The sequence below is a fragment of the Myodes glareolus genome, chromosome 19, assembly GCF_982192425.1.
Source record: "Myodes glareolus chromosome 19, mMyoGla1.1, whole genome shotgun sequence".
NCBI lineage: Eukaryota > Metazoa > Chordata > Mammalia > Rodentia > Cricetidae > Myodes > Myodes glareolus.
The window spans coordinates 65,248,198-65,272,347 of record NC_142044.1 but is presented as its reverse complement, the minus strand read 5'-3'; the positions used below and the strand labels follow the sequence as shown (position 1 = coordinate 65,272,347).

General features: G+C 50.6%; 1 protein-coding gene across 1 annotated transcript; it reads left to right on the top strand.

Annotated features, from left to right (window-relative positions):
- The first annotated feature begins 926 nt into the window (after nt 1-926).
- LOC125410155 (keratin, type II cytoskeletal 78) lies at nt 927-23,908 on the top strand. The gene is made up of 11 exons (XM_048449547.3): nt 927-1,324; nt 1,429-1,650; nt 16,447-17,141; nt 17,535-17,749; nt 18,724-18,784; nt 19,250-19,345; nt 19,992-20,156; nt 20,507-20,632; nt 22,240-22,460; nt 22,666-22,700; nt 22,782-23,908. The coding sequence occupies exons 3-11, from the start codon at nt 16,776-16,778 to the stop codon at nt 23,744-23,746; spliced, it is 2,250 nt and encodes a 749-aa protein (XP_048305504.3). The 5' UTR covers nt 927-1,324; nt 1,429-1,650; nt 16,447-16,775; the 3' UTR covers nt 23,747-23,908.
- Nucleotides 23,909-24,150: the final 242 nt, after the last annotated feature.

Genomic DNA, 24,150 nt, shown 5'->3' with positions numbered 1-24,150 from the left:
TGCGGCTGCATTTCTCTGGGTGTTTCCTTCCCATCTGAACTGCAGAGGCAGAAACTGACTCTGGGTGGGAAAGAAGAGGGAGTCCTTCCAGGTCACACGCCTCCCCCCCCTCCATCCTTTGCCGCTGTCAGGAGCTCTTTCCCCTCCCAGGCTTCCGTCCCATCTGTCTGGCTTTCTCCCCTGTGGGGTGGGCCTCACCGGAGGGAACTTTGTAGGGTCGCCGTGTTCTGCTGTGGGAGGATCTCTCCCCATTACTTTCTTATTCTTTCTGCTCCCTAAACTCTTCCCAAGGTGGAGACTCAAATCTTTCCACTCTGGTCCTCTGGGTGACCGTGTAAACCTAAGGTGGGCTCTGGCACCCATGTTGGATATTTAATGATGGCGCTTATAGCCCAACGTTCCCATATACTCTTGCGCTGCTTTTTGTTAAGACCATGCTGACTCACTTGGTCTTGGTTACTTAGTGGAGGGGCGAAATGTAAACTTCTGGGCTGACTCAGAATCTACTGGGATCCTTGGTACCAGGCAGAGTTACAGTCTCGGAGTGGGGAGAGGGGAGGAGCCAGGCTCACTTTTCTCAATCTCCCTGCATTCTGGGATTGTCCTGTAGGGGTCGCCCTAAGCTAGCTTTCCACAGACGGCAGACGCCCATAGCTTCTTCAGACTTGGGGCCTTATCTCCGACCCTCTGTCCCCCAGTTTGAACTCTTTCCTTCTTCCCGGGTCCTCCAGCAATCAGGAGTCCAGGAAATGGCGTAAAGGCAGGGATAGAGAATTTGTAACCAAGAGGCTCTTTAGTGACAGGAGTGACAAATGGTGGCTAGAAAGAGCACAAGCATTGATATGCAAACGAGCATGGCTGGACCGCCCTGGCTAGCACCTGCCAGTCTGCTCAGGCAGGCATTCTCTTCCTAGCCCCGAGGGGGCGGGGTAGGGGGTACAGGTGCCCGACTCTTCCCTTACGGTGCAGGCTAAATGCTCAATACCTCCCTTAATTGGCACCATAGCTCAGGTAGGGGCTATTGTCCTCGTTTTACATCTGGCTCCCATAAATGTTTCTGTTTTCTCCCGCTCTCTATTAAAGCAGAGGCAAATTTGATGCTAAGACAGCAAGCGACACTTCTGTTCCCTCAGGGCCTTCCTGAGAGACTAAGAAAGAGGCTCTGGTCTCTGGTGAAAAGGTATTGAGAACCCCCAAAACACCGCAAGAAGGAGAGAGCGGGGACACCATTTTCCCATCTGTCTGGATCACAGTTTACGGACTCCATCGTCTTATGGATACATCCGCTGACCTGTTCAACCTCTAGCTCTTGCTTGCTTTGACAGTGAGTTTTTTAATTTTTTGATTTTTTTTTTGTGGCAAAGGAGAAACAGGGAGGGGATGTTGATTGGAACTTTCCAATCTAACTCGTCACTGACTTGTCTTTAGGAAGCCTGGGGGCTGCGGGTGACATGCAAAATGATCCGTGTCCGTGGAGGAAGAAACGCACGGCGGATGCTGACACTGCTTTTCCTTACCCTCAGTCGGATGGGGATCCTTCCTTAGTGCACTCTGCTCTCGCACTCGGCTCTCGTGGCAGCAGCGAGGAGCCCATCTTCAGCTCCTCAATCCCATCCTAGCGTTCCCCATTTACCACCACTCCTTTGGTCAGTGAATCCCCTGGGGGTCCCCCAGCCTCTCTGTTTCTGGGGACAGGGAGGCTGACAAACAAAACCTGGTACATTCTTGGGCTGGAATTCATGGACGTCAGGAAGGTACCCAGCGCTTGGGTCTCTAAGGGTCCTAGACTCCTGCTCAGGAGTAGCTGTGAGGAGGAAGGCCCAGGCTTCGGGGGCAGAGACATTGCAGCCTGGTCTGAACTGGGGGAGTTTAGGCAAAGACCTGCAGTTCCATCCTCTTTGCACTGCGTTGCGCAAGCTCCCATGCCCACCCTCCCCTTGGAGGTGACCAGATCTCAGCCTCCTCATCTCTCTCCTCTATTCACGCATCTCCCTTTCTCTCTGAGGTCGTTATGTGTCCCTCTGACCACCGGCCACCTACTACTCCCCCAGGTATTCCATCTGGTGTGAGCATGTCTCTCTCTTCGGACTCCCCCTCACCCCTAGAGCGGGGAGAAGAGCAGGGGTGCCGATGCCAGTCAGAGGGCAGACAGACACAGGATTTGAAAGAGGCATTACAGACGGCTATAAACTCCAGTTCTGCCACCTTTGGCTGTGTGACCTAGGATGAATTCTTTAGGTTGGCTGAGCCTTAGTTTTCTCAGCTATACAATGAGGCTAGCCAGTGGTGTCATATGGCAGAAACCAGTGGCCCATTAAATGGATCTTCGTGCGTGGTATCAACCGCAAGAGGTGACTTCCTGGAAGAGAGGCCATGGAGGAAGCCCCCCCTAGCCAGCCCCCCCCCCAACCAGTCCCCCTGTCCTCTGAGTGCCCTTCCTCCTGACAGCCCCTCCCTTAGCCCTTTCCTGATTGTGCTTCTGGAGAGATGTGGGTGGAGCAGAGCTCCGGCCCTGAAAGGAGATGGGTTCTGAAGAGCCCTGCGGGTGGCCCATGGCAGGGAGTGTGCCTGAGCAGGCAGTGTGAGAGGCTTTCTCCATCTAGAGGGGGTTGAAGTTCTCACTTAGCCCTTCAGAGGAACAGGGGTGGAGAAAGGACACCAGCCTACGGGTCTTACCAGAGGGAACATCCCATGCAGTCTGGCTTTGGTCTCTTTCCAGTTTCGATCAGAAGGAGGTGTGAGGCTGGGCGGGGTGGAGTTGGCTTTTCTTTAGAAAACCTCAAAGCTTAGGAAGAGAAAAAAAAGTCAAGTCAGAGTCTGTCTGTCCTACAGCACAGGATAGCGACGAAGCCCCCATGCCAAGTGTTGTATGTCTGGGATGTGTGGGGACATGGGTGTTCACATGCAGCCTCGGCTACCAGTTCTTACACATTCACAACACCTGGGTCTGGCACCCTGCAGCCCTCTCACACTCCTTACAGATCGGCACACGGCTCTGCTTTCCCCCACTCTTCAACACACATGTTCCATCCATGCAGGGTATCTTGCTTGCCCAGGCTTTGCCCTCTTGTTTTAGCCTCCTGAGTGTTGGGATTTCAGGCATGTACCACCATGCACAACTACCCTTTCATTTGTGCTCTTGTGAGCACACACAGGCGGTTCTACCTGGTCGTGCATGATCTCTTTGCATGCTCACACTCATGCCTTGTTACTCTCAAGCTCTGCCAGAGCAGGAGTCGGCTCAGGAAGGCCAGTATCCAATATGGCAGGCCTGGCGGTGAGAGGGCCAGGGGTTGGCAGGCCTGGCGGTGAGAGGGCCAGGGGTTTGGCGTTAATCCTGACAAAGCAAACAGCTGCCGCCGCTTTTGTTTGGAGGGCTCTGCAGCTGTCAGAGTTCTTATTCACTGATCATAGATGGGGAGCTTAGGGAGTCTCTTGCCTGAGACCCCACATTCACTCTTCCCAGCCCACAGGAACCCGTTTTCCTGACCTTACCGCTTTCTGAACCTTCCCTAGCTCTTTCTTTGAAACGTTACTAGGACCTCAGGCTTCAGCTTCCCAACTAAGTTTTGTGACTTTTCTGGGGACCAACTGTGACATTTAAGTCCTGAAAAAGGCCACAAATCACCAGCTCTCTGAGGCTTCTCCATATTCGTTGATTTATTTCAGCATCGGGCACCCAGGAGGTGGTGGCGAGAAAGGACTTCTGGGAAGCCTTGTTCCCAGGGTAGCCTTAAGGTTACCTAAAGTTACCTAAAGGTTCCCAGTACGGTTCAGGCTGCAGGAACCTGGACCACCTGCAGGGGGAGTCGAGTGTGGGAGAATCTTGCTCCTGCCTGGAATGCTGGGAATGAGTCTGTCCTGGAAAAGCCTGGGCACTGTCTGGGACCAGGTCTGGACTTTGCTACATTGCTCCCTCCTCTGGCTCCCCTGTGTGTGTATGCGTGTGTGAGAAGCTGTGTAAGAGAACTCTCAGCCGTGCACAGTGATTTATATGACACAGATGGGGAAGCCTGTCGGAATCTTTGTGTATTGTGTGGTCTCACTATAAAAACACATATGCGCCGGGTGGTGGTGGAGCACGTCTTTAATTCCAGCACTTAGGAAGCAGAGGCAAGCGGATCTCTGTGAGTTCGAGGCCAGCCTGGTCTACAAGAGCTAGTTCTTGGATAGGCACCAAAGCTACACAGAGAAACCCTGTCTTGAAAAACCAAACCAAACCAAACTAAAACAAACCATATAAATGATGCTTCTTCTGCGTGGGATGTGGTGCCACTCTTGACGCATGATATACAGATACACACACACTTAAGCACGTCATAGGCATGATTGTAACAAGTAAGACCCATGCTGGCTAGCCTTCCTTTTCTTTTCTCTTTTTCTCTTCTTTTCCTTATTTACGTACAAGGCCTGGAACATGTGGGGTAAGCACTCTACTACTGAGCTGTGGCCTCCGCCCAGGCCTGGCTTTCCAGTTGCTGTATTCAGTGCTGGAATAGCATCTGGCCTGCAGTATAAAGACCACAGGCCGTGAGTGAAGGGTGCTGGCAGCAGGTTGTGTGTACAAGTGCGCCTGGAAGGCCGTGCCCTCGTGTTCTAGTGGATCCAGGGGATCATAGTTTTGAAAGAGTTTTGTTTTAATTTTCCTCACATTATTTAAAAGTTTATTAAATTTATTTATTTACATATGTTTTAAGTATGTGTATGGGCATCTACATGTGGAGGTCAGAAAATAACTAAGGAAGTCAGGTTTCACCTTCTACCATGGGTCCTGGGGTTGAACTCAGGTCTTCAGGCTTGATGGCAAGTTTCTTACCCAATGAATCATCTCTTCTGCCCTGTATTTTTTCAAGAGTTATTGAAAAATGTCAATAATAGGCTTGTATTATTTGTATCTAGGAGAGGAAGTACCTCAGGCTTAGATACCCCCATCCACATTTGAACTGACATGTCTAGATTTAAAAAGTCAGGCATTGGGTGGGATCTTCCTGTCCCTTCAGTTCCTCTATCAAGGATGCTTCGGCAGTCATGTCTCCACTCCCCCAACCCCCTCCCTCTGCCCACAAGCTTAAGCTGGTTTAGGCCCGGAGCTTTCATGGCACCATAGTAGGCAAGGTCATGCAACAATGAGCTAGCTGACTCAGGAGCTGGGAGAGGGCCTGGGCAGTACAGGCTGGACGGGCAGGCAAGCAAAGGCCTCCAAGACTGCGAGGAAGCAGGCTAATGTTGCAGCAGGAAGGACTGAGGTTGGACAGGAGAGCTTCCTGAGTGCATAGTAGGCAGTGTGAGCTGGTGAGCTCCTAGAGCGGTCCCCACGGCTGCTGGAACAGTAGGTCCATTCTTCCCTAGGCCACTGCATCTGAAGCACCCAACACAGTGCTTAGGTTTGAGGTGGTGGGTGACAATGTGATGAGAAACAGGTGCTGAGGGTCCTTTCTGGGTGACTCTACCCCATCCAGGCTCCAAACTACAGGATGAAGGAGTGCCGGCCTATTAAGTGCTTGTTCGAATCTTGCTATGTGACCTTAGGTAGCTGATTCCTTCTCTGGGTCTCCTTTTGCTTTGCAATGAAACAGGGGTGCTGTACAGGATGGGTCTCCCTGTTCCGCCATTTCCACCAGCATGTGGTGTTCTCTGCATGTGTTTGCTGCCAGCTGATCTTTAGTTTATGCCATTTTGACCCATATTCCCCAACATCAGGCATGGTGGCTGCCCAGATTCTGGGTGGTCATAGCAGACCCTAGGTCCAGGGTGCTGCTGTCTGCTGCCCCAGGCCCGAGGTCTTCCTCTGAACTGGCTGGCTGTGCCTTGACCTCATGCAGCTCAGGGTGACTGGAGGAAGACCTCATGTTTTTCCTTTGGGAAACTGAGTGAGTTAAGGGTTAGTTAAGAAATTAAGGTTATTTCCTAATTTCAGGGAAGTTTGGGAGAGATGCCTCAGCCTTCTGTCCTCTCCAAACCTGCTTCTCTCTCTGCCTTGTTTTCTCTGTTTCTGTGTCTGTTTCTCTTTCTCTGTCTCTGTTTCTCTCTCTGAGACTGAGTCTCAATCTGTAGTCCCAACTTACCTGGAACTCACTATGTAGACCAAGCTGGTCTTGAACTCACAGAGCTCTGCTTGCCTCTGTCTCCTAAGTGCCAGGATCAAAGACATGCGCCACCACACCAGGCTTTATTGAAACTCATTTTTAAACTTTTTATTTTTGAGACAGGCTCATATAGCCCAGGCTTCCCTCAAACTATGAAGCTGAGGATGACTTTGCCTCCACCTTCACTGGGGATTCCAGGTGTGTGGTACCATGTGTGGCATGTGGTACCATGTGTAATGCTAGGGATTGGACCAAAGACCTTGTGCTTGCTAGACAAACGCATCCCAGTGGAGCTAACCTCTAGACCTCTAGACCTTTTACCCTAGACCTGACATCAAACACTGCTTTCATGTAGCTCAAGCTGAGTTTGGACCACAGTCTGTCTGTGTCAGCTTCCTAAGTGTTGGGATCACAGGTGTGTGCCAGAACACTTGGCTCAGTTCGTATTTTCTAGGGTTTGTGTGTGTCGGGGGTATGGACCTTTGCCTCTGTCAGAGAGTTTCCTAAGCTTTTCTGAGACAATGAATCGAGTAATAAATCCATTTACATCACAGTTCTAGGTTAACTTATCCAGATGTACTTCAGCATGCCATAGTGTGGTGTTGCCCTCACTGCTTGCCAGGAGTTCTTCATTCTCCAGAGCTGGTGGAGACACTTAACAGGCGTCCATTAGTGGACTGTGGTTGCCTTGTGTAGTCTGACAATATTCCTCTCTCAGACTGTTCCTTGGGGACAGGGTAGAATCTGCCCCCAACTCCATGGCAAGACAGGACCCTCTGCATGGGTCAAGGGGAAGGCTGGTGATCTGGTGGAACCTGGGATCTGGCCACTTCCAGGTTCAGGAGCACTGGCGAGTTTTCCCCAGAAGCAGCCTGGCTGTCTTGGGAGCTGTGCCTGGTAATATGCCTCATAATATTTACTGGGCTAGAGTTGTTGCTAGCACCTGCAGCCCAACCGGCAGAACCTGACTGGGTCACCAGGGCGGTGCTGGGGGCTGGGCCCACATGGGCAAGTCTGGGCTCTCAGCTCAAGTCTTGTGGTCTGAGCACAGTTCCTTCTTTATCTCTCAGTGGCCGCTATTTTATGTCTAGGAACATGTGATGCCTCCCAGCCCTGGGGCAATCACCCCCCCCCCCACCCCGTGTGTGTGAGTGTGTGTGTGTGTGTGTGTGCTGGAACAAACAGAAACACAAACTGTGACCTCGTTTCCCACGTCTGTCTTCAGTGATATCACCACAATAGCCTGCAGTCAGCCACAGTGGGCACATTCACATAGCAATGGCAACCATCCCTGCGGTTCCAGCCATATGAGAAGCAGAGGCAGGGGTACTGAGAGTTTAGTGCCTGGGCTTCTGAGTGAGCTCAAAGGCAAGTCTGGGCAGCTTAGGAAGACCTTGACTCGAAATGAAAGCGAAAAAGTGGGCTGAGGGCACAGGGTTTGCACAGTACCCGAGCAGTTCCAGGTTGGCTCCCCAGACCTCAACAATCAAAACACAAAAAACAAAAAGGAAAAGAAGAGAGGAAAATGGCAAATGCTGGGAAGCAGCCATCTGTCCCCTCCTGGAGGGGTGGAGAGCGAGAGAACCAGGCTTGCAACTGGAGCTTGCTTCTGCTGTGCTGCTGGGCTCCTTGTGGCCCAGGAGAGCATTGCCTCCCTGGGCCTTCTTCCCAAGCCCTTACCTCAGGACGCACACTGTGTCACGGAAGGTGTCTGGGAAGCCTTTCTGGACTGAGTTTGGAAGAGCCTTATCTTGAGTCTCTTGGGGATCTTGGGCAAATGTTCTGGTTTTCTGTATCTCTAGAGAGGATAACCTTGTTTCCTCTGGAGCAGGGGATGAAGATGTGGAAGAGGGTGACCCATGACATGCTTGTCAACTAAACTTGGGTGTCAGCTCTCACCTCCACTGTCCCTCAGAACCCAAGACATTGGCTTACTTCCAAGTGGAGTTTTGCAAACCTCTTCTTGAAGCTTCTGTCTTGGGAGTGCTCCCCTCTTTGGTTTGGGGCTGTTCTCTGGCCAGGAAGGGACAGCATAGATCTCAGAGTGGCTCCATTCCTGGTTGCAATAAGCCCATTCCCCTGAGAGTGCCAGCATTCCCCTGTGGTAGCTCAGTGAGGAAAGCATGGCTCCCTGTCCCCAGTCCTGCAGGGGAGGGGCTGGGGCAGACAGGTCCAGCTGTGCTGCCCAGCCTAGGGCAGAGGAAGAGAGGGCTACTGTCTGTAATGTCACTGAGAGGATGTCATCACCAAGACTGCTAGAAATGGGGAAGCACAGTGCTCGGTTACAGGTCAGAGCCTGGGGTGACAGCCCCAGTAAGCTGGGGTTAGTCACCTGCCCTAAGTCAACTAAACAAACCAGTAACACTGAAAGCAGAAGCCGCGTTGACTGTTGGCCACACTGGGAAGAGGTACACAGGCCCTGTGTCTCTCCTAAACTGACTGCATCTCTGGGTCCTGGCATAGGGTTAGGTTTAAGCAGAGGACCAGAGTTCTTCATAGCCAGAAGTGCTGGCCAGGGTGTGGTTACCACCTCCTGCCTGGACCTCACCTTGGTGAATCTTGGAATCGTCTGGTGCCCATGTAGCGGTAGCAAAAACACAAATGTGTGTTTTCTGAAGGAGGCCACAGGGCCACAGACAGATCTGTTACATATTAATAATTAAGTCCTGTGTGCATATTAATTAAAAAAATTAGAACGAACTCCTTGAAGTGAGGTTTGTAGGATGTAATTGTTTATATTATGGACAGGAGAAAAGCGAACTGACTTGAGTTCCATTCAAGGGGCTGGTGAGGTAGTGTAGACCAGTTGTCCCAGTACGTGGGAGGCAGAAGGAGGGGTGTCTGAAGTTCAAGGCTTGGCTACAAAAGATACCCTACCTTAAAACAACACCCACACAACAGCAGCAGCAGCAGCAGCAGCAGCAGCAGCAGCAGCAGCAGCAGCAGCAAAAAGTGCATGTAAAGACCCCTGCCAGGTCCTCAGTGACTGAAGCAGGGACGTGATGGCACTAGGCAGATGCAAATGATGTTTGCTTGGGAGAATCAGGGTAACCAAGGTTAAAATTTGGTTCATTTCTCAGCTGCAAAAGTCAAAGCCTGGAGGAAGGTTCCATGGTGACCGAGTCAAGGGGAAGTCACTGTACTGCCCAGGATGGGTAGAGGGAGTTGCTCAAGGGAAGGTAGAATGGGAGAGGCTTTCCTGTTGGGTTCTCTCAAAGAGAAATCAGCCACAGAGGAACAGGGAGCCTGAGGGAGTGTATTCCAGCTTCCAACTTGGGGCCAGTTCCGCCTCCACTCCTCTCCTCTGCTCTGAGCATCTGTGATCCTGGAGAGGACCCGGGTTTCCTGGGCTGGGTCAGGAGCAGAGAAGACTCCAGGCCCTTCCTCCGCCCACACTTGCTTCAGGGGTCCTCTGCACTTCATTGCACATGCTAGCTCTACATAGGGTCCCCACCCACCCACTCTTCTTCCTTCACCAGACTGCAAGGGTCTGTAAAGAGTTTTTACTTGACCTGGTCTAGCCCAGTGCCACAAACACACTGTGTGTTTCATGAATGTTGACAAAATGAGTATGTGTTGAGATGGGATTTCAGTTTTGGATCTACTGTGTGGTCTTAGGTTAAGTAGTCCTACCTCTCTGGTCTTCTGTTGACTAAAGTCCCCTCCTTTAAAGACTGACATTACTGGGTGCCTGAGAGCAGCACTGTTTGGTGGTAGGAGCAAAGACTTGGGGACCCTGCTACTCAGGAACATATTCCTGGCTCTGCTACTTACAAGCTGTGTGGTCTTCAGCAAATTAATTGTTCTCGCTGTGCCTTTATTCTGTAGGTTCCCTTTCTGCAAGATTGCACTGGTAACTGCACTGAAGGTGGCAAGGGAGCTGTGTGGGCATCCTGGGAGGCACCATCTAGGAAGGGGACGAGAAAGGGCAAAGGCTCTGAGGTGCAGTGTTCCTCGCTCAGTCCCGGAAACCCAGGGATGACCTGGCCCTTTCCATGTTCTGTTTTTTCCTCTTTATATCATAATTGTACTTAAAGACTTGTTTCATTACCCATCTAATGCCTGTTTCTCCATTAGACTCTTAAATATCCTGGTATTGGGGCTGAGCTTTGTTCTTAGCTAAATTCTCATCACAGAGCTTGGCACACAGTACGTGCCTAGCCATGTTTGCTGAATAAATCCACGATGACTGGGAAAACAACAACAACAACAACAACAACAACAACAACAACAACAAAACAACCCCGTCTCTCACAGTTGCCCCGGAGAAGGGAGGCAGAGGAAGACGTCACAGTGCCTGTGTGTGTTTGCGTTGCTGGGCCGTGCTGAGCGCGAAGGCCCAGCCTCATGATCCCAGCCACTTTCCATTTTGTTATCGGTGACCTAGGAGCTTGCTCTTCACCCCCTGGACCCCCAGACTGCGGTGCCCTGTATGGTCCTCTCCTAATCTCTCTTTCTGACCCTTTCATGCATGTATATAATGGATTCTGATCACTTCACCCCCATTACCCTCTCTTGCTCCCTTCTCACGCCTACAGATCTCTCCTCTTTCCAGTTGTCTCCTGCCATCCCCAACTTATCCCACCACGTGGATCTTGGGCACTACTGGGTCATTAAAAGGAAGTTAATTTTTGTATGTGTGTATGTGTAAATGTATGTGTGAATGTGTGTACATGCATGTGTATGTATGTGTGTGAATGTATGTGTGTATATGTGAATTTGTGTATGTGTGAATTATGCATGTGTATATGTGTGAATGTGTGTGAGTGTGTGAGTATGTGTGTATATGAATTTGTGCATGTGTGAACATGTGCATGTGTGTGAATGTATGTGTATGTATGTAATGTGTATGTGTATATGTATGTACGTGTGAATGTGTGTATATGTATGTATGTGTGACTGTGTGTATGTGTATATGTATGCATGTGTTAACAAGTGCACTTGTGGAGATTGGAGGACAACTTGTGGAAGTCAGTTCTCTCCCACCCATGTGGATTCTGAGAACTGAACTTAAATTGTCAGGCTTGGGGACAATCCTGTACTTCAAGATCTGTCTAGTTTCCTATTTAATGTCTGTTTCTCTACCAGACTCTACCTGCTGAGCCATCTTTCTGGGGTCTTTAGAATGACCTCACATTTACCACTGGGGTTTTTTAGAAGGCCCCCATGTTTTTTACCAAGAATCACTTTTTGCCAGGTCCATAACCCAAGCTACTCCAGATTCTGAGGCAGGATGCTTGCCAAATTTAAAACCTGCCTGGGTTGCAGAATGAGTTCAAGGTCAGCTTAAGCAACTGAATGTGATTCTGTCTCAAAGAAAAGGGAAAAGAGGAATCAGTTAGGCTAAACTCAGCAGCAGAGGGCTTGCTGAGCATACACAAGGCCTCGTGTCCCCGGTGTCACCCTGACACAGGTCATCTCTTCAGTCTAACACTGCAGGTTGTGGAGTGAGTGCTACACCCGAGCCGGCTTGCTAGAAGGCCAGAAAACATTGTCAATAAGGTGTTAGGCTCTCTGAAGGTCTGATTTGCAGGAGAAGGCTCATTTGGGGTAGTTTGGAGGGTTCCTAGAGTAGAGGGAGTGGGGGTGCAGCTTCATTTAGTGTACTCTGTGTGGGTGGCATTGCTGGCCAAGTCCCTCAGATGCCAGAGTGAGCCCAGAGTGGCCTGAACTCAGCTGGTGCAATCCCTCTGGTTACCTAAGGAAGCACGGTCTATGCCTGCCCCACACCCTCAGGAGCCTAAGAGCTCAAGGGCAGAACAAAGGCCTTGGGTCCCGTGACCTTGAGGCTACCAGGTATGGGGAAGCTCCATGGATGAGGATTTGATGCCAGGCTTGGTGTGACCTCTGACCTCCTTCAACCCTAAGGGAGGAAGGGGCGGTGGATCTCAGTCCCCATGGGATCCAGGGATGTAGTTAAGCAAGGCCCACTGAGGCGGCAGGTAGGAAGGCCCCAGGCCCTTTACCCCCCTCTCTTTAAACATTTTTTAAAAATTATTTTAAAGCTTCATATGAAAGTACTGTGTCTTTATTACTTCCGTGTCTCCTATTCCCTCTCCAGCTCCTTCCATGTCACCCTCCAAATTTATGATTGCTTTTAAAATAATAATAATATATAATAATTATATATAATAATAATAATAATAATTTGAGATAGGGTCTCACTACGTAGTTCTGGCTGTCCTGGAACACACTGTGTAGAACAGGGTAGCCCCAAACTTACAGAGATCTGCTTGCCTCTGCCTCCTGAGTGCTGGGATTAAAAGCATGAGCCATCATGCCCAGGCCCTTTAATTATTATTGTTAATGAGTGCATTTAGCTCTGCTCGTACGCACATGTGTTCAGGGGTGACCACCTGGGATTGGACAATCTGTGGCAGCTCATTCATGGAAGAGAATGAGTCCCTTTTCTTAGCAGGCGTTGGCAGCCTGGAGCTCCTCTTCCTGGGCTGTCCACACTGGCAGCCCAGCTGATATTGTCACTATACTGGTCTTGTTGGGGCAACTCACGCACACAGCATCCCTAACATATAGAGAAGATACCATGTTTCGGGCAGCTTGTGGGCACAGCATCCCTAACATATAGAGAAGATACTATGTCACAGCAGCTGGCTTGCTTCTCTGGCTCTTACAATGTTTCTGTCGCCTCTTTCATGAGGTCCTGTCGCAGATGTAGCAGTTGGGGTTCCGCCCAGTCACTTACCCTCTGCATTTTGACCACTTGTGTACCCTGTAATGGTTTTCATCTCTTGCAAAAATAAACTTCTTTAATGAGAGCTACACACATCTTTGGTTATAAGGATAAGTTAAAAATTATTTTGGTTTAGGAATTGGCAGTAGTGGGTTCTCCTCTGGCCTATGGCTTCTCCAGCCTTAGGTAGCTGGCTTGGCTTACAGTACCAGGAACACATTCTCTCCTGTTGAGTGGACCTTAAGTCCAGCTAGACAGCTGTTGGTCACCCCGAGAAAAGAGCATCACTATTGCATCATTGCAGGGATCTTTTGTGTGGTCCAGAGGCTTTACAGTGGGTAGGGCTGTTGATTGCTCTTCTCCCTTTAAGCATGCATAGGGCCTTCTGTCACTATGAGAGCCAGTACCCAGGGAGGAGGCTTCCAGGAAGTTCCAGCTTGGTTCCTTCAAGCCCTGTGTCCTAAGCGTGTGATGTCTTCATCAATAAGGCCTTACCTTATTTATTGCCTTCTGGGAGGCAACAAAGGGCAATGACAATGGCTTACATTGTTTTGATGGTCTCTTAGACCAACTTTGACCAAAAACTCAATGGGAGGTCTCATGCCTGGCACCATTTTCTTTCTGTTGGGTAGTCTGTGGCTCTTGGGAAGAGCACTATTGCTTCAAGTGACACAGCTTCATTTAAATTATTCATATAATTTATAAATTATTCACATAATTCACAAATTATTCATATGTACTTAGATATTATATACACATCATAATTATGTATATACGTATACACATGCACTTATACATTATATATGTGTTGTTAAGTAAACTTACAATAATGTTTCCTTCTGCTTTTAAAATCCATCTTGGTGTTTTCTATCCCTCTTCTCTCCCTCTCCCAGATAAAGTCCCCACCCTGTTTTCCCCTTTTTCACTTTACAGAGCCCGTGTTCTGCTAGACCCTCTTTACATCCTGCTCAGCATGGATCCTGTTTACTTCCCAGGCTTCTGCAGCCATTCCAGGTTACATACATCTAAAGATTCAGAGCTAGGATTCACAAATAAGAGAGAAAATGTGGTGTTTGTCTTCTTGGATCTGGGTTACCTCTGTTAGTAGAAAATGCCCTAGCTCCATCATAAATTGGACAGTTCATAATTTCGGTTTCTTTTATAGCCGAGTAGTATTGCAGCGTGCACACACCCCAGGCCTGCCAGCATTCCTTGTCTTGGTCTTAAGCCATTCTTACTGGGATGAAATCTCAAAGTATTTGTTCACATTTTATTTATTTATCTATTTGTGCGTGTGGGTATTTGTGTGTGTGTGTGTGTGCACAGCATGTATGTGTGGGGGTAGAGAACAACTTGTGAGAATTAGTTTTCTCTTGCTACCGTGTTGTTCTCAGCAATTGAACTCAGGCCATAGGGCTTGGCAACAAGCGCCTCCATCTGCTGAGCTATCTCATCAGACTCTCAAAGTATTTTAATTTACATTTCCCTAATTGCTGAGAATGTTAAGCACTTTGAGATTTTTTAAACCTTTTTAATCTTTTCTTTTTTCCTCTTTTTTATTACTTTACAAATAATACCAATTAAAATTCCCACTGCCTTCCCTCCTCCCACTTCCCTCCCGTTTCCCCCCCCCCCCCACACCCTTCCTCCAATCCCCTCCAGCCCTAAGAGAGGGCAAGGTACCCTGTCCTGTGGGAAGTTCAAGGTCCTTCCCACTCCATCCAGGCTTAGGAAGGTATGCATCCAAAGAGAATAGGATCCCACAAAGCCATTGCATGCAGTAGAGACAAATCCCAGTGCCATTATCATTGGCCCCTCAGTGTGCCCTAATTGTTTACATTCAGAGGGTCCAGTTTGAGTCCAACTCCAGTCCAGCTGGAGTTGGTGAGCTCCCATTAGCTCAAGCACACGGTCTCAGTGGGTGAACCAACCCCTCATGGTCCTGACTTCCTTGCTCATATTCTCCCCCCTGTTCTTCAACTGGACCTTGGGAGCTCAGTCCAATGCTCCAATGTGGGTCTCTTTCCCTTTAATCTTTTTTTTTTAAGAACTCCCTGTTCAGAACCATACCCCATTTTTTTTTTTAAAATGGGGGTCATTTGTTTTCACGGCTTTGTATCTGAGTTCTTTGTCTTTTATATTCTGGGTATCAACCCTCTGTTTGATACACGGCTGGCAAGGATGTCTCTGTGGATACCCTCTCAGTCGATTCTTTCCTTTGCTGTACAGAAACTTTTAAGTTTATGAACTCATATTTGTCAGTTGTTAATTCCTTAACGGATAGCGCCTTATTTAGGAAATCCTTTTCCATAGCTACGTCTTGTGGGGTGCGGCTTATGCTTTCTCCCAGCCGCTGACCATTTCAGGTTTTACACTGAGGTCTTTGGTCTGTTTGGAGTTGATTTTTAAGGAGGTTAATAGATATGGATCTTATTTTACCCTTCTACACGTGGGTGAATCTTTCTTTCAAAGTGTCTCTGACAGTGGTGAGCAGATTTTGGAGCTGAGTTCTCAGTGGGAGCCGAGTAGATTCCAGCTCTTTCTGACTCCAGGCAGCTTGGTGTGTGCCCTTCCCATGGTACAAGCAGCTTTCGCTGGAGTCTTTTCTTTCCTCTTCTTTGGCTTCCCTGGCTCCTCACGCCTTGTATTTCTTTATTATTTTTGCCTCCTCAAAGGTTTCTTCATGTCCCTTGAGGTGCTTCCAATGGTTCAGAGAAGGAGGAAGGGGCTTGTCCCCTCCTGGAGGGAGTGGAAGCGTGCTTGTGTACGGCTGTCTGGCCTGGGTGGAGTCCCTGTGGGGTTGTGCGAACTGTCAAGGATGATTTCCTCATAGCATCTCTCAAGCATTTGGTATGTTGCGCTTCTGTTCGTTCTTGTTTGGAGTTGCATCCTCAAAGACCCCAAATATCCCACTCTCAGAATTCACCAAGTGCTGGGAGAGGAAGTAGAACAAGGCCACTGTTGTTCCACCAAAGAAAGCCTAGGAATCAGAATGAGAGGCTCGACAGTCCCCAGGCAACAGCTGGATCATCTACAGGATTCTTTCCTCCTGGGGACCTCACACTGGAGGTTGGACCACGATATTAGGCAGAGATTAGGTGCTCCTCCTCCTGCTAGAGCAGGGACGGAATCCACCCTGGGAGAATCCCAGGCCCCTGTTTCTGCCCCCAAGCCTCTCAGGCACAACTTCTAGATGGTCACTTTATTTGTAGTGGGCTGCCTCTCATTTATCTACTGGAAGGGCTTCAGCTTGCCCCAGCTGGAAGGGTCTGGGGTAGTGTGTTGGGAGAGGTAGGATCCCAGGATTGATGGCTGTTCTAAAGATCCTGGCTAAAGATACCTACTTGGTGTGGAGCAGGTTCTGTCTCACATCTCATGGATGATTGCTGGGTTGGGTCAAAGGAGGGACTGGGTGCCCTGCTTTTCTGTGCCATTTCTACATCGTGGTGTGTCTTTGCTGCACCACCTCTGCCAGCCTCCTGGCTGCTCAGGGCCTGTGCTGCATCTGTGAGGTTGGAGCTCCCTTTGGGAGCTGCATTCTCCCTTGTTCTGGACCTGCATGGTGTGTGGGTACCTCCACTGCTTCCCTGCATGGTGTATGGGTCCCTCCACTGTTTCCTATGCCTCCCTCTCCTCTGAACATGTGCTCTCTTCTCTCTCCTTCTCCAGGAAGCCTTCCTTGAATACCCCCAGTGATGTCAACCGTTACCTAGAACCATGGCTCATGTCTCTAGATGCTTCCTTGTCTTTGGCTTCTAGGGCAGGGCCTGGTCTCCTACCTCAGGCACGCACGTGCCATGCGCTTATTCCCCAGGTGTGTCAGAGCAGATCAGCCACAGTAAGTGGCAGACACAGTCAGACTGAGAGCATCTTGCTCTCCGAGGCCCAGCCCAGGGACGGGAGGGGATAAAAGTCTCGTGCCAGGGCCCCAGGGCAGAAGCACACACACTGTGACCATCTCCAGTCTGTCTGAAGCTGCTGGCCTACCTGTCTCTGCCATGTCTCTCTCCCCATGCCGAGCCCAGAGGGCCTTCAGTGCTCGCTCAGCGTGTTCTGCTTTTTCAGGGGCTCGGGGCAGGGCTGGCTTCAGCAGCAGCAGCCTGAGCCCCTCTAGGAGATGCAGAGGAAGGTCTTGTGGGAGGGCCTGGGGGGCAGAGGCCAGGCAAGGGGGACGGTTTGTCCAGAGGAGTGGAAGGCCTGGTCTTTCCCAGTGCCCTCCAGGGGGCATCCAAGCGGTGACCGTCAACCAGAGTCTGCTGACCCCACTGAAGATTGAGGTTGATCCCCAGTTCCAGGTGGTGAAGACACAGGAGACTCAAGAGATCAGAACCCTCAACAATCAGTTTGCCTCCTTCATCGACAAGGTGAGGGAAACTCAGCCCATTTCTGGGCTTCCAACAGTCACTCCAAACAAGATGGCCTAGAATAAGTCGCCCTGGCCTCTTTCTGCCTCTTTCCTCATCACTTTGATGGCAAGGAAGTCCTCCCAGGGTCTAACTAGTGGTTTTCTGGTCTGCTGGGGCTCTGCTAGTCCATGGCTGGGGCCCAGGGACAGAGAACAGCTGGGTAGTGGTGAGAAATCTCATCTCTAAGGTCCCATCCGATCGCGGATGTGCTCAGGACCTGTGGGAGGCTTGAGGCTCCTCGGCACAGGCAGGGATGGAGGGGAAGAGGAAGGGACCCACGAGAGGGTCTTTGAAGTGTTGCTCTCCAGAGGCTGTGTCGGGGGAGTCTCAGAGCCCTGTGTCTGGTTGCAGGTGCGCTTCCTGGAGCAGCAGAACAAGGTCTTGGAGACCAAATGGGAGCTGCTGAAGCAGCTGCAGGGGAGCCAAAGCCCTCAGGGCCTGGAGCACATCTTTGAAGCTTGCCTGGCCCGGCTCAGGCAGCAGCTGGAGGAGCTGCAGAGAGAGCGAGGGGCTCTAGATTCTGAACTGAAGACCTACCAGGATCAGGAAGAAGAGTTCAAGTCCAAGTAGGCAACAAGAGTTCTTGTGTGGTATCTAGGGGGTGGTGTGTGAGCACTCTGCCCACCCGAGGGGCTCCTGTGTGTCCAGCACCCAGGGCTGCTTGACTGACCTCCATTCTGTCCATTGACTGCCCCTTTCCTGTCACTAGGGTCACCTGTAATATGTAGAGGACACCCCCTTCAGCCCCCCCAGGCTTGAAGAGATCTGGGAGACATATTGAGGTCGTTTTCCAGAGGGCTGAGGCCTAGACTCAAGGGCCCATGTGTCTGGTCAGGACAACACCTTGGTGGCTTTCTCGAGAAATTCCTGTTTAGCAGGCTGTGGGGCTGACGTGACTCAGATGTCCTCTGATCTTGGGTGGGGGCAGTCAGTTTAGGCCCATGTTGTGATTTATGGCTGCACTGTGGTTCTAGGCTCTCTACCTAAGCAGCCTGGAAGTGCAGGCAGCCCTGGGCTGAGGGGGCTGTGAGGGCTGGAGAGCGAGGGTAGGCCTCCTACATCTCCCAGTCTCCCAGCCTTGGTTTCTACTGTTACAGCCTGGGAAAAGGTCATTTCCCTTTGTGATCTCGGAACAGGGCAGGTGGGGTAGGGAGAGAGGCACCCATGGTTTCAGGTCTGAGTGGAGAATCCTGTCTCCCCTTCCCCATGAAGTCCATGTTGCCTGCTCAGAGGCATCTGAGTGCTTGGAAAGCCATAAAGACATGTGGCCTACTGTTCTGTGGGATGCAGGCTGACAGCTAGGGTGTGAGAAATCCCTGAAGGGAAATGGGAAAGGAGTCAATGGGGGCTCCTGACTTGGGGCCTCTGAAGTGACAAGGGCACTCAGAGGGGTATGGGGGTGCAGAGTGCAGGGTGGGCTGTAGGCAGGAGGTATGGGGTGCAGAGTGCAGGGTGGGCTGTAGGCAGGAGGTATGGGGTGCGGAGTGCAGGGTGGGCTGTAGCTCTGACCTGGTGTTTGACTGTCATTTTCCATTTACAGGTATGACCAGGAAGCTCACAAGCACGCCTCAGTGCAGAATGACTTTGCGGTCCTTAAGAAGGTGGGAGAGGCTCAAATGCACTGCCTAGAAAGCCTTCACCATGCCCTAAAGCCAGTCCTAGGCTGGGAGGTTCTAATGTGGAGATACTGACGGCTCAAATGCACTGCCTAGAAAGCCTTCACCATGCCCTAAAGCCAGTCCTAGGCTGGGAGGTTCTAATGTGGAGATACTGACTGAGGCTAGGTCGTGACTCTGCATGCAGTCACCCTCTGTCAGAATGGGACATTTCCCTAGACACAGGCACTTAAAGACAGATCTGAAAGAGATGCTGTTTTCCAGGTGCTGGGCTTGCTGTGAAGGCTGGGGAGGAAGACAGACAGCACAGTGGGTTGGGGTCAAGCAGAAACAGTGTCCCTCAGATAGTGCAGAGCAGGGCAGAGTGGGGAGAAGAAGGGATCTCAGGACAGTGGCATGGGTGTCCAAGAGGAAGTATGAGCTTCATGGTTTCTGTCTTGCTGTCCTCAGGATGTGGATGAGGTTTTCCAGAGCAAGATGGATTTGGAAGGCAAGCTGGAGTCTCTGAGAGAATACATCTGCTTCTTGACACGTCTGTATGAAGAAGTAAGGACCTGTGCCTTCACAGGGAGAAATGGCAGGAGGGACAGGCACCCTGTGGCCATGATGGCCACTAGGAGAGGAAGTCTATTAAGATAGCTTTGGTTTGTGGTCATTCATCATTTGGCCATCAGCTACTAAGCACTAGTGTGAGATTCGTCAACGAATAACCAGCCAAAGCCCTCACGGTAGCTTCTCTTAGGAGACAGACAGAGCACCGGTCTTAGTGAATGCAAATTCTACTCTGTTAGATAGTGACGGGTGCTACAGAGAGTTGGGAATGTGGGTAGGTGGCGACTGCAAGGGAGCCTTATGTAAAAGGTAAACAGGCTGAAAAGTGAAAGGTGGAAGGAACTCCTCAGGCGAGAAGTTTCTGGGACTCTGGGTAGAGAAAGTGTGAGGTGACCAGTGTGGCTGGGGCAGGGGGATTGTAAGGAGTGAGAGGGGGTGACAGGAATGGGTGATTTGGGGCCTCATGGGTATTTTTCCTTTACTGTCCACACTGCAAGTCACTGGAGACCACCTCAGTGGTCCTTACTCTGAAAATTTGTACTACCACTGGGTGATGGGCAAGTGGGTGGACGTTCAGACATCTTTCTCCTCTCGGGACAGGGAGGCAGGGTGGGAGTCACTGGCTTGATTTCTCCCACAGGAACTGAGACAGCTGCAGACTCAGGCAGATGACATGTCTGTGGTGCTGTCCATGGATAACAACCGTTGCTTGGACTTCAGTGACATCATTGCCGAGGTCCGTGCCCAGTATGAGGAGATCACGCGGACAAGCAAGGCTGAGGCAGAGGCTGTGTTCCAGACCAAGGTGCTGTGGCCCGAAGAGCAGGCTGAGGATGACTGGGTGGTCACATTTACATCTCAGGGAGGTCACAAACTCTGGTCCTGTTGGGGCAGCTCCAGTGACATCCTTCAGGTTCAGAGCTCAGAGGGTGTGGCGGTGTCCACAGATCGGGAGGGGACAGTGGCAATAAAGTAGGAGATAGGCTTGGACATCTACAGGCAAGTCTGCCATGAGCTTTGCAATGTAGTTGGTCCGCACTGGGAAAATGTAGACATCAGGAGACATCTCTCAGGGTGGGAAGATGGGAAGGCCCCTGATTCTTGAGTGAGAGCTTGCTGTCGACCCAACCAATGGTGTTACCTTTGTGCACTCAGTACCAGGAACTTCAGGCATCAGCCCAGCTTCAAGGGGACAACGTAAAGGAAGCCCGGATGCAGATTTCCCAGCTTCGGCAGGCCATGCAGAGGCTGCAGAGTCAGATTGCGAGCCTCAAGATGCAGGTAGGCTCTCCGTGTCTTCTGCTGCATCCACCTGCTGCTTGGTGCCTCCGTCCTCCACCGCATGTTGCTTCCTTCCCAGACGGGCTTGTAGCAGGATGTGTAACTGGCTGGGACTCAGAGATAGATCTTCAGGTCTCCTCTGAATTGACTTTGCCCGTTCCCTGTGGACGCCAGCCTGCATGCTGGCTTTTACTTACAGTCTCCATTCAGGTGGACATCTTGCTTCTACCTCCTTGGAGAGAAGGTCAATTTAACTCTTGCTTCATCCCCTCTTTTGACTTCCTCCACAAGCAAACAGGAACTTAAGGTCAAACACTGACTTCTTTGGTTTCCCTTTGGGAAAAGTACGTGAGAGAGAAGAGCAAGAAAGGGAGATGGGCCTATGGGTGGAACCTTCTCAGGAGATCTCACAGAAGGTCGAGGAGATCTGAGGTGCCCTGTTCTCCCAGATGGGAAGGGTGATGACCTACTATAGCTATCAATGATCCTTGTTGTTCCTCATTCCTCATGGTCCTCAAAGCCAGATTTGAGACCCATAGTGGGTGATAAGCATAGAGTACATACGTCAGAATATATATGTAGGGGCACGTGCCGCTGCTATGTGGGTGGGGCTATCTGAACTTCCATCCCATCCTAATGATAGAACAGCAAGTGCTCCTAACCAGCACCACCTCTACAACCTCCCCCCAAATATGCTTTTTATTTAAAATTAATTTTATTTGTGTGGGTATTTTGCCTGCAATAATGTCTGCATATCATGTGTGTGCCTGGTAGCCATGGAGCCCAGAAGAAGGTGTCTAATCCCTGGAAGTAGAGTTACAGATAGTGTGAACCACCATATGGGTGCGGGGAGTTGAACCCAGGTCCTCTGGAAGAGCAATCAGAGCTCTTATCCACTGAGCCATCTCTTCACTCCCTGCTTCTTTATTCACCTATTTATTCTTGTTATTTGAAGTTTTGTTTGCATGTACATCGGTACACCTGTTTTTCAAGTAAGCAGTCCCGAGGACCACAGCCTCTCACCTGTGCTTTCCCTGGGAGAGTCCTCTCCGTTTTCTGCGCAGGTCCCAGAGACAGACCTTTTCACACTGACTCAGAGTGCTGGGTTCCTACTCAGCCGCCCATCATCTTTCTGAGACGTGGACAGGAGGTCTTGTTCCTAGTCTGGGGTATTTGTGTGGGGACAGAGCAGAGACAACCCCTGGAGGATTTCTTCCGTTCTGCATTCGTGGCGATGCTCAGTCGCCCACACGCCTCCGCTTCAGTGTGCAGTGACGGACGGGCTTTAGGACTCAAATCAAGTACCATGGGCTGTCATGAGATACTTAACTGAACTGAAGACCCTGCTTCCAAAGATCATGTTCTGAGGTTCTGGGTGAACATGAAGATGTTGGGGGACCCCAGTGAACCCTCTGCCACAGGCAAAAAAGTCTTCAGGCAATATTTTACTTTAGGGTGCCAGGGGCTGGGCATATGGTGGTCATGCATAATTTTGAGCTCATGAAATTAGGGTCTATCTGGGTCTTCAAATTATACCCACGGTGGTTGTTTTAAGAGGCCCTGCCAGGCTTACCGTCATTTTCTCCCTCTCTGCTACCCCCTTCCAGAATAACAGTCTGCAGTCGGCCATTGCTGATGCTGAGCATCACGGGGAGATGACTCTGAGGGATGCCAAGGCCAAGCTGGATGAGCTGGAGGATGCTCTAAGAACAGCCAAGCAGGACATGGCCCAGATGCTGCGCGAGTACCAGGAACTGATGGGCACAAAGTTGTCCTTGGATGTGGAGATTGCCACGTATCGAAGGCTGCTGGAGAGTGAGGAGTGCAGGTGGGGATCTGGAGGGACCCGGGGATGGAGACTGTGCTGGGGGAGAAGGGCCAGTGCAGGCCTTCTTTGCTAAAGGGGATTCTGAGAGATTTCTTTCCCCTGTAAGTCACAAATGGCAGCCAATTCCTTGGGAGGGGTTTTATACTGGGGATTGCATTCTTTACAGTCTTTCTTAGTGCTGTGCCCCTTGTCTTTCTTCCCACAGGATGTCTAAGGAGTACATCAGCCAGGTCACTGTCTGTGAGTATGAGGGGACTTTGAGAGTAGGGTTACCTTGGGGTGCTGAGGACCCTGCTGTGACCCTAGTGCATTTCTTGGCAGCCACGACAGAAAGCAGTGTTGTCCCTGGAGGAGTTGGTGGAGGCCAAGTGGTCATGCCTGGAAGAGATCATAGGGGCCAAATGATTGTGCCTGGAGGAGTTGATGGAGGCCAAATGATTGTCCCTGGAAGAACTGGAGGAGGCCAAGTGGTCATGCCTGGAAGAGATCATAGGGGCCAAATGATTGTGCCTGGAGGAGATCATAGAGGCCAAATGATTGTGCCTGGAGGAGTTGATGGAGGCCAAATGGTCATGCCCGGAGGAGATCGTAGAGGCCAAATGGTCATGCCTGGGGAAGACTATAGAGGCCAAATGGTCATGCCTGGAGAAGACTGTAGAGGCCAAATGGTCATGCCTGGAGGAGTTGATGGAGGCCAAATGGTCATGCCTGGAGAAGACTGTAGAGGTCAAATGGTCATGCCTGGAGGAGATCGTAGAGGCCAAATGATTGTGCCTGGAGGAGTTGATGGAGGCCAAATGGTCATGCCTGGAGAAGACTGTAGAGGCCAAATGGTCATGCCTGGAGGAGATCGTAGAGGCCAAATGGTCATGCCTGGAGAAGACTGTAGAGGCCAAATGGTCATGCCTGGAGGAGATCATAGAGGCCAAATGGTCATGCCTGGAGAAGACTGTAGAGGCCAAATGGTCATGCCTGGAGGAGTTGATGGAGGCCAAATGGTCATGCCTGGAGGAGATTGTAGAGGCCAAATGGTCATGCCTGGGGGAGTTGGTGATGGTCAAGTGGGCACTTGTGACCTCAGAGGCTGGAAAGGCAGCTTTGGGTCTGGAGGCTGCTCTAGCATCGTAACTGGTGGCTTTGATATTCCTCATGGATCTGGGTGCAGTCCCAGTATGGCTTCCTGCTCTGTGTCAGGCTCTGGTTTCAGTTCTGGCTCTGGCTCCTGCGGCCGCACCATCCTGAAGAAGACAGTGGAATCAAGTCGGAAGACATCTGTCATTTACTGAATGACCAGGCAGTCACAACCCTTCTGAGCTTAGGAGCCCTGTTTCCATTCTGCCCCCATATCCAGTGTCCACAGCCCAAGGCAGCCCACTGGTTACTGGAGAAAGTCAATAAAGTCTGCCTGCCTGCTGTTCCAATGCTCAGTGGGCAGGCATTGCTCTGTATACTCATTTGTATCTCATTTGTGTGTGTGTGTGTGTGTGTGTGTGTGTGTGTGTGTGTGTGTGTGTGGAGTGCAGCCCACGTGGTGCATAGGCTATGTCCTTCAGCCAGCAGCTGTTTTTACTGCCTTCTCCATGGTCTTCAGGCTGGCCCAGAAGTCTATTTGGCTAGGCTTTGGCAAGACTCTGTCCCTAGTTCAAACACTCTCCAGTGGAAGGGAGGGTCTGAAGGCCACTAGATGGAG

Excerpts from the sequence above, each read along its gene's own strand:
- LOC125410155 (XM_048449547.3), top strand. The coding sequence starts at position 16,776 with ATGTCTCTCTCCCCATGCCGAGCCCAGAGGGCCTTCAGTGCTCGCTCA. Across the intron at positions 17,142-17,534 it reads TTGCCTCCTTCATCGACAAG|GTGCGCTTCCTGGAGCAGCA; the intron begins GTGAGGGAAACT and ends GTCTGGTTGCAG. Across the intron at positions 20,157-20,506 it reads AGGCTGTGTTCCAGACCAAG|TACCAGGAACTTCAGGCATC; the intron begins GTGCTGTGGCCC and ends TTGTGCACTCAG.